This window comes from Rhamphochromis longiceps, linkage group LG12 (genome assembly GCF_057381845.1).
Source record: "Rhamphochromis longiceps isolate RC_006_pf linkage group LG12, R_longiceps_female_GT1.1, whole genome shotgun sequence".
NCBI lineage: Eukaryota > Metazoa > Chordata > Actinopteri > Cichliformes > Cichlidae > Rhamphochromis > Rhamphochromis longiceps.
In genome coordinates this window covers 46,587,951-46,597,450 of record NC_140568.1, presented here as the reverse complement: position 1 = coordinate 46,597,450, position 9,500 = coordinate 46,587,951, and the positions used below count along the sequence as shown (strand labels likewise).

Below are 9,500 nucleotides of genomic sequence, written 5' to 3'. Positions count from 1 at the left end.
TAAACACGGAGACAGAAGCCACAGTGAGCACAGCAGAGACAGTCTGAGAGAGTCTGAGTGTGCACGTGTTCACAAACTATTCATCACAATTTAAAGTTTGGACCGCTTTACAATAAAATCTGGTGTTTACATTAAAATCAGAATTCTCTGAAACAACAAACTAGCATCTCTAACTCTCCCACACCTCGCCCATGTGACCAAAATATTCAAAGCTACGGAAGCCCTGAGGGGCCAACACAATCACTTGGAGTTGTGGTGCTGCTTCTAGTCTTTGTGCTAAGCTAGGCTAACCGGGATGAGGAAGTTTCCGTGAGGCAGCTCGGACACAAAGGTCGGACTGTTCCTTTAAAATACAATCGAAAGTCAAAGCGTCTAAAACAATTAATATGTTCCTCCAGCCTGGAGCCACGTACAGGTGGGGTTGCTTCATGTCTTGTCATAAAATGTCCATTTTGGTTTCGGGACCGTTTTTCTGATTTGTAACAGGAAGTACCAAAACGTAAACGGGATATGATGTCATACTCTAACTAGTTCAAAGAGAAAACGTGCAAAACAGGAAATGAGTTGGATTAAGGTCAGAGGTTCATCTGTAAAAGTCTATGGGTTAGCCCCGCCTCTATGGGCCTCGTAAGGCTAAGCACCTCCCTCTCCTTGCAGTACAGCCAGTTAGAGCTCAGCAGTTGCCAGAGTTGCGGAACTCTCCGTTCTCGGTGATCTGCAGCGATGACGTGTTGCTCGGAGACAGGCCGTTCCTCTGTGATGTCACGGCATAACGCTCCTTCAGCTGAGTTAGAGCCGCCATCAGACGAGTGTTCGCTGCGTCAAGACTCGCAATCCTCTTCTCCTGAGAGTCAGACAGGTGAGACAGGCAGGTGAGACAGTAAGCTCAAAACAAACCTGCAGGTCCACTTATGTCCACCTGGGATCTTTAGTCAGCTGTCACAGGGAGGCGGGATTTTACATTTGTTCCTGTTTGTGCTGCTAATACGCTTTAAATATGAAGAACATTAAATGTTTTTCACTAACATATTTCACCTAATTATGATGTCGTACGCATAAAATGGTTTTACAGACATGCATCAAAACTCAGCTATGCTAGCTACTGTTAGCTTCATTCCGGGATGGAGAACAGCTCGAGACGTCTTTTAAGACGCCATAATGACGCTGGAGTAGCTTATGAGCACTTCCACCTGTTTCCACCATCACTGGGCAAAATATGGTCACTTCTACAGTCGTAAACTCTGAGGCTTCAAATACAGATTTCAGGTGATGGAGACGTACCTGTGCCTCTATAATCTTCTGCTTCGAGTCAACCACAGCCTGCATGTCAGAGTGATCCTTCTTTAACTCTTCCTCCACCGCCATCAACCTGCAGGTGATCAGACAGACAGGTGATCAGACAGACAGAGAGACAGGTGATCAGACAGAGAGAGAGACAGGTGATCAGACGGAGAGACAAGTGATCAGACAGGCGATCAGACAGACAGAGACAGGTGATCAGACAGACAGACAAACAGGCAATCAGACAGAGAGAGAGACAGACAAACAGGTAATCAGACAGACAGAGAGACAGACAGACAGACAGACAAATGGAGAGACAGACAGACAGGTGATCAGACGGAGAGACAAGTGATCAGACAGGCGATCAGACAGACAGAGAGACAGGTGATCAGACAGACAGACAAACAGGCAATCAGACAGAGAGAGAGACAGACAAAAGGACGGACAGACAGACAGGCGATCAGACAGAGAGAGAGACAGGTGATCAGACAGACAGACAAACAGAGAGACAGACAGACAGGTGATCAGACAGACAGACAAATGGAGAGACAAGTGATCAGACAGACAGGCGATCAGACAGAGAGAGAGACAGGTGATCAGACAGACACAGACAGACAGAGAGACAGGTGATCAGACAGAGAGAGAGAGACAGGTGATCAGACAGACAGACAAACAGAGAGACAGACAGACAGGTGATCAGACGGAGAGACAAGTGATCAGACAGACAGGCGATCAGACACAGAGAGAGAGAGACAGGTGATCAGACAGACAGACAAATGGAGAGACAAGTGATCAGACAGACAGGCGATCAGACAGAGAGAGACACAGGTGATCAGACAGACAGACAGAGAGACAGACAGACAGGTGATCAGACGGAGAGACAAGTGATCAGACAGACAGGCGATCAGACACAGAGAGAGAGAGACAGGTGATCAGACAGACAGAGAGACAGACAAAAGGACGGACAGACAGACAGGCGATCAGACAGACAGACAAACAGAGAGACAGACAGACAGGTGATCAGACAGACAGACAAATGGAGAGACAAGTGATCAGACAGAGAGAGAGACAGGTGATCAGACAGACACAGACAGAGAGACAGGTGATCAGACGGACAGACAAACAGGCAATCAGACAGACAGACAAACAGAGAGACAGACAGGGAGACAGGTGATCAGACAGACATTTGCTCAGACAGAAAGACAGAGAGACAGACGGGCAGACAGACGGACAGAGAGACAGACGGACAGACAGAGAGAAAGATGGACAGATGAATAGACAGAGAGACAAATAGACAGACAGGCAGGCAGAGAGACAGGCAGGCAGAGAGACAGAAAGAGAGGCAGACAGACAGAGAGAAAGACGGACAGACAGAGAGACGGAGAGACAAACAGACAGAGAGACAGACGGGCAGACAGAGAGACAAACAGACTTGAAAGACAGAGAGACAGAGAGACAAACAGACAGGGAGAAAGACGGACAGACAGAGAGACAAACAGACAGAGAGACAGACGGGCAGACAGACGGACAGAGAGACAGGCACCTGACAGGTGTCAGGTGAAGTTGATTATTTCTGACATCTGAATCGGTCGAGCACAGTGGAGCTGGTGCTGCAGTTCACAGTTCAACCTCTAGGTGGCTGCTGAGAAGTCTTTTTCCTTGTTGTCTGTTTGCTAAGGTGAACAAGCACAACCCTCAAGTACTGTTTCTATGGTAATGCACACAGGTGTTCCCACCTGCTGATGATGCTGTTCATCTGCAGGTCTTTGTCGTCCTGCAGTCTCCTTAGCCGACTCTCTGTGTCCTCCAAACGAGCCTAAAACACACGCACACTGCTATTGGTCTTGCTGTGTCATGTGACTGAGCTTCTCTGCAGGTGGGTCACAGACCTGGTACTCCTGCAGCATGCGCTGATTCTGCTGATCCTGGACCATCAGACGTGCTTCACACTCCTCCTGACGCAGTGCAGCAATGCGCAACTTCTCCTGCAGCAACGCAATCTCCTGCTGGTACTGCACACACACACATACCGTCAGAACCAGCAGGACCAGTAGAACCAGTGTTGACCCAGAACTTTGAGAACCTTACCTTCTCCACGAGGCTGTCATCATGGCGATCATCCTCAGCCTCACCATAGGAGGAGGTGGAGTTCATGTTGAGCAGCCAGGCTGCCGTACGGTCTAACGCGCAGGGAGACGGAGCCTGGACACACAAACACACCTGAACAGGTACCGCCCACGACCTTAGACAGTCCAGGTACGTCCTCTGGGTGGGTCACTTCAGAAAAAGCTTTAAACAAGTATGGAGGACCGCCTCCTTGCATCTGATCATTAAATCAGGAAAGCCTGAACAAAATGACTCCATGGTACCGTGGTAACAGCCTAGTTACCTTGGCAGCCGGCCGCTGCTTCTCAGGGCTATCTCCTTTGGACGATGACGACATCTGTCTGAGCCGCGACTGGCTGCTGGTTGGCCAATCAGGGCTCGATGACATCATGCTGCCAGAGGTGGGACGTGGGGGGTAGGCGGATCCTGCACCACTGCCGCCGCTGAGCATGCTGGGAGGCGTCCGGCCTCGAGGAGGTCCGGGTGGAGCTGAGGACGGAGGAGGAGGCTGATCAATTCGTCTCTGGGGGCCCGAGGAGTTCTGCCGAGGTGGGACGGAGCTACCTGAAAGGTGGGAGCAATCAAAGGTAAATCAGACCTGATCCTCAAACTTCAGGCCTCGTCCAAAAATATAAAGCAATTTGCTGGTTGTGAGTGTGATTGTAGCTAATGGCAAAAACCCACCCACCACTTTAATCACACTCTAGATCTTGGTTTCGGTTTTACCCAGCAGTCTTAGCTAATTATAGGCCAATCTCCAACCTTCCTTTCATATCAAACATCCTTGAAAGAGTAGTTGTCAAACAGCTAACAGATCATCTGCAGAGGTTTATTTGAAGAGTTTCAGTCAGGTTTCAGAGCTCATCACAGCACAGAAACAGCTTTAGTGAAGGTTACAAATGATCTTCTTATGGCCTCTGACAGTGGACTCATCTCTGTGCTTGTCCTGCTAGACCTCAGTGCAGCGTTCGATACTGTCGACCATAATATCCTATTACAGCGATTAGAACATTCCACAGAAGAATTTTGAATTTTTCTAACAGGAAGCCAAAACAGGAGAAATCTGCTCTCTCTTTCTAGTCCCTGTCAGGACTTTTGCTGCAGCATTTTGGATTAACACAGCGCCAAATCACAACAACATTCGCCTCAAGGCGCTTTATATTGTGAGGTAGACCCTACAATAATACATACAGAGAAAAACCCAACAATCATATGACCCCCTATGAGCAGCACTTTGGCGACAGTGGGAAGGAAAAACTCCCTTTTAACAGGAAGAAACCTCCAGCAGAACCAGGCTCAGGGAGGGGCGGGGCCATCTGCTGTGATTGGTTGGGGTGAGAGAAGGAAGACAGGATAAAGACATGCTGTGGAAGAGAGACAGAGGTTAATAACAGATATGATTCAATGCAGAGAGGTCTGTTAACACATAGTGAGTGAGAAAGGTGACTGGAAAGGAAAAACTCAATGCATCATGGGAATCCCCCGGCAGCCTACATCTATTGCAGCATAACTAAGGGAGGATTCAGGGTCACCTGGTCCAGCCCTAACTATATGCTTTAGCAAAAAGGAAAGTTTGAAGCCTAATCTTGAAAGTAGAGATAGTGTCTGTCTCCTGAATCCAAACTGGAAGCTGGTTCCACAGAAGAGGGGCCTGAAAACTGAAGGCTCTGCCTCCCATTCTACTTTTAAATACTCTAGGAACAACAAGTAGGCCTGCAGAGCGAGAGCGAAGTGCTCTAATAGGGTGATATGGTACTACAAGGTCATTAAGATAAGATGGGGCCTGATTATTTAAGACCTTGTATGTGAGGAGCAGGATTTTGAATTCTGGATTTAACAGGAAGCCAAAACAGGAGAAATCTGCTCTCTCTTTCTAGTCCCTGTCAGGACTCTTGCTGCAGCATTTTGGATCAGCTGAAGGCTTTTCAGGGAGTTTTTAGGACTTCCTGATAATAATGAATTACAGTCGTCCAGCCTGGAAGTAATAAATGCATGAACTAGTTTTTCAGCATCACTCTGAGACAGGATATTTCTAACTTTAGAGATGTTGCACAAATGGAAGAAAGCAGTCTTACATATTTGTTTAATATGTGCATTGAAGGACATGTCCTGGTCAAACATGACTCCAAGGTTCCTCACAGCGTTACTGGAGGCCAAGGTAATGCCATCCAGAGTAAGAATCTGCTTAGATACCATATTTCTAAGATTTTCAGGGCCGAGTACAATAACCTCAGTTTGATCTGAATTAAGAAGCAGAAAGTTAGCGGCCATCCAGGTCTTTATGTCTTCAAGACATTCCTGCAGTTTAACTCATTGGTGTGTGTTATCTGGCTTCATGGACAGATAGAGCTGGGTGTCATCTGCATAGCAGTGTAAATGTATGCTATGTCTTCTAATGATGCTGCCTAAGGGAAGCATGTATACAGGGAGTGCAGAATTATTAGGCAAGTTGTATTTTTGAGGAATAATGTTATTATTGAACAACAACCATGTTCTCAATGAACCCAAAAAACTCATTAATATCAAAGCTGAATGTTTGTGGAAGTAGTTTTTAGTTTGTTTTTAGTTTTAGCTATTTTAGGGGGATATCTGTGTGTGCAGGTGACTATTACTGTGCATAATTATTAGGCAACTTAACAAAAAAAAAAATATATACCCATTTCAATTATTTATTTTTACCAGTGACACCAATATAACATCTCCACATTCACAAATATACATTTCTGACATTCAAAAACAAAACAAAAACAAATCAGCGACCAATATAGCCACCTTTCTTTGCAAGGACACTCAAAAGCCTGCCATCCATGGATTCTGTCAGTGTTTTGATCTGTTCACCATCAACATTGCGTGCAGCAGCAACCACAGCCTCCCAGACACTGTTCAGAGAGGTGTACTGTTTTCCCTCCTTGTAAATCTCACATTTGATGATGGACCACAGGTTCTCAATGGGGTTCAGATCAGGTGAACAAGGAGGCCATGTCATTAGTTTTTCTTCTTTTATACCCTTTCTTGCCAGCCACGCTGTGGAGTACTTGGACGCGTGTGATGGAGCATTGTCCTGCATGAAAATCATGTTTTTCTTGAAGGATGCAGACTTCTTCCTGTACCACTGCTTGAAGAAGGTGTCTTCCAGAAACTGGCAGTAGGACTGGGAGTTGAGCTTGACTCCATCCTCAACCCGAAAAGGCCCCACAAGCTCATCTTTGATGATACCAGCCCAAACCAGTACTCCACCTCCACCTTGCTGGCGTCTGAGTGGGACTGGAGCTCTCTGCCCTTTACCAATCCAGCCACGGGCCCATCCATCTGGCCCACCAAGACTCACTCTCATTTCATCAGTCCATAAAACCTTAGAAAAACCAGTCTTGAGATATTTCTTGGCCCAGTCTTGACGTTTCAGCTTGTGTGTCTTGTTCAGTGGTGGTCGTCTTTCAGCCTTTCTTACCTTGGCCATGTCTCTGAGTATTGCACACCTTGTGCTTTTGGGCACTCCAGTGATGTTGCAGCTCTGAAATATGGCCAAACTGGTGGCAAGTGGCATCTTGGCAGCTGCACGCTTGACTTTTCTCAGTTCATGGGCAGTTATTTTGCGCCTTGGTTTTTCCACACGCTTCTTGCGACCCTGTTGACTATTTTGAATGAAACGCTTGATTGTTCGATGATCACGCTTCAGAAGCTTTGCAATTTTGAGACTGCTGCATCCCTCTGCAAGATATCTCACTATTTTTGACTTTTCTGAGCCTGTCAAGTCCTTCTGTTGACCCATTTTGCCAAAGGAAAGGACGTTGCCTAATAATTATGCACACCTGATATAGGGTGTTGATGTCATTAGACCACACCCCTTCTCATTACAGAGATGCACATCACCTAATATGCTTAATTGGTAGTAGGCTTTCGAGCCTACACAGCTTGGAGTAAGACAACATGCATGAAGAGGATGATGTGGACAAAATACTCATTTGCCTAATAATTCTGCACTCCCTGTAATGTAAACAGAATTGGTCCTAGCACTGACACACACAAACACTTCCTGTTGCTTCTGACCCCCGACCCTGGACTCTACCTGTGAGTGTCTCGCTGAGGGACAGCGCTCGCCGCGAGTACTCCTCGCCACTGCTGCTGCTCGACATAGCAGACATCCTCTCCCCCCTCTCCCCCCCTGTCAGTCCCACTGACATCTGGGTAAGAAACGCCGGTTTGGTCACCATGGTGTTCCTGTCGTCTGCATTTCCCTGCGACCCCACCGAGCCGTCTGAGGGTGTGGCGTCGGCCTGCTGCTGCTGCTGTGGCTGCCGCGGTGATGTGGTGGTCATGTGATAGACGGGATTCTGGAAGGAGAGGGGGAGGAGCCCCGTCCTGCGCTGCCACTGACCATCGTCGAGGCCGTCGCCAGGGGAGGTGTCATGCAGGTCCACCAGAGACAAGCTGCGGCTCTCGTTGTTCAGCTCGGACCCCTCTCTCCGACCTCCATTGGTCATTTCAAACGCTGCCTCATTCTCATTGGACTCTGAGTAGGATGAGCTTGGTGCTGGAGAACCCTGCATGCCTGGAGAAAGTGACATCACAGGAAGAGTCAGGGGTGACAGAGTGGTGGAGAAATGGGAAAGTGGATAAAGAAGAGAGGTGAAAGGTCACCTGATGCAGGCTGTAGGCTCGACCCTTTAGTGACGAAAAACAAGTCTTTGTTCTCAGGAGTCGGCGAGGGGAGTCTGGTGAAATCCACCAATCTACACACACACACACACACAGATAACACGTCAGATATTTAAGCCATGCATCAGCCAGACTCTTCCTGCGCTGGCATGCACAGACAACTGTGAGCATGTGCAGAAGCTCCATGTGAGAGCCCTCTCTGTTCACCACTGGGGATTCTAATGCTAACAGGAAACACAGGATGCTAACCCTCCATCAAGTCCTATGCTGCCCTGCAGGCCAACAGAGGGATTACAGGTCGCCAGAGGTGGAGAAAGGGGCGGAGACAGGGGGGCTGGGGAGAGAGGGGGCGGAGACACTACACGTTGAGGCTCTGGGGAAGAAACAGATACGCCCCCTGCACTGGCCACACCCCCTGGATTGGCAAGCGCTGCCGATACGTCTCTGAGGATTCGAGGAAGAGGGCCGAGCTTCGACAGGCACGACTGGAGAAAACAGAGAGAGAGAGCAGTCAGGGAGTTACCTGGGCGGGCAGGTGAGTCATCTGCCAAGACAGGTGCATTACCTGGTCGAGCTCAGTCAGCAGGGTGTGCAGGCTGGACAGCTCACGGCCGAGGTCGATGTACCCGTCAAAGCCGGCGGTGTGGTTCAGCCCGTCGGGGTTCGAGATCTCCTGCAGGAAGCGCTGCATGCTGCTCCACTGCCGCTCCACAAAGTCATTCATGAACAGCATGTACTCCTCCTTAGTGCCGAACCTGCGCGACAGGTAAGACCGCCAGCGTCAGCAGGTCAGCATGCACGCACGCATACAGTTGGCAGGTAGCCGTGCACAGTGCAGGTACAAAGACTTCAAAGTAAAAGCTCTGCACTACTTCAGAACAGGCTTGGTACGTCACAATAAAAGCCCTGGGCTTCTTCCAGAATACTGGTCCTGAACTCCTTTCAGAACTAAAAGCCTTCCACTCCTTCACCATAAATACTCATCACTCCTTCAGAATAAAAGTCCTTTAAAAAAAGCCCTAAACTGCTTTCAAAATAAATTCTTTTTAAAATTCTTTGCTCCTTTAGAATAAAAGCCTTGGAGTCCTTTCAAAATAAAAACCCTGTATTCCATCAAAATAAAAGGCCTACACCCCGTTAGAAAAAAGGCTGCTGTCCTTTCCAAATAAAAGCCCTGTATTGTTTCACAATAAAAGCCGTGGCGTACTTGCTGAAGTTGGCAAGGTTCTGAATCACTTTGGCGATCAGCGTCAGGGTTCTCGCTGTGCGTTCATCAGGGTATTCCTGCATCAGGTCGAATAGTGATGGCGACATCACGGCCGGACACAGGAAGCGCAAGAACAGCGAGGCGCTGATGAGGCGCTCGCTGATGTCTGGCCGTCCTCGGTTGCCGCATTCCTGCCGCCATGACCCAAACACCTCCTTCAGCTCCCGGGGGAAGACCCTGAGTGACAATC

General features: G+C 48.3%; 1 protein-coding gene across 4 annotated transcripts in view; it reads right to left on the bottom strand.

The window, feature by feature from the left end:
• Nucleotides 1–660: 660 nt before the first annotated feature.
• The window catches only part of dab2ipa (DAB2 interacting protein a), a 34,755-nt gene continuing 25,915 nt past the window's right edge, over nucleotides 661–9,500 (bottom strand). For all 4 annotated transcript variants that reach the window (XM_085426722.1, XM_085426723.1, XM_085426725.1 and 1 more), the window contains 11 exons: nucleotides 9,251–9,487; nucleotides 8,609–8,798; nucleotides 8,293–8,528; nucleotides 8,026–8,117; nucleotides 7,454–7,936; nucleotides 3,671–3,951; nucleotides 3,370–3,483; nucleotides 3,171–3,293; nucleotides 3,018–3,097; nucleotides 1,282–1,369; nucleotides 661–844 (listed from right to left, as the gene is read on the bottom strand). In XM_085426722.1, the coding sequence (XP_085282848.1) occupies nucleotides 674–844; nucleotides 1,282–1,369; nucleotides 3,018–3,097; nucleotides 3,171–3,293; nucleotides 3,370–3,483; nucleotides 3,671–3,951; nucleotides 7,454–7,936; nucleotides 8,026–8,117; nucleotides 8,293–8,528; nucleotides 8,609–8,798; nucleotides 9,251–9,487 (2,095 nt within the window). In that variant the 3' untranslated portion in view covers nucleotides 661–673. The remainder of the gene's footprint in view (nucleotides 845–1,281; nucleotides 1,370–3,017; nucleotides 3,098–3,170; nucleotides 3,294–3,369; nucleotides 3,484–3,670; nucleotides 3,952–7,453; nucleotides 7,937–8,025; nucleotides 8,118–8,292; nucleotides 8,529–8,608; nucleotides 8,799–9,250; nucleotides 9,488–9,500) is intronic.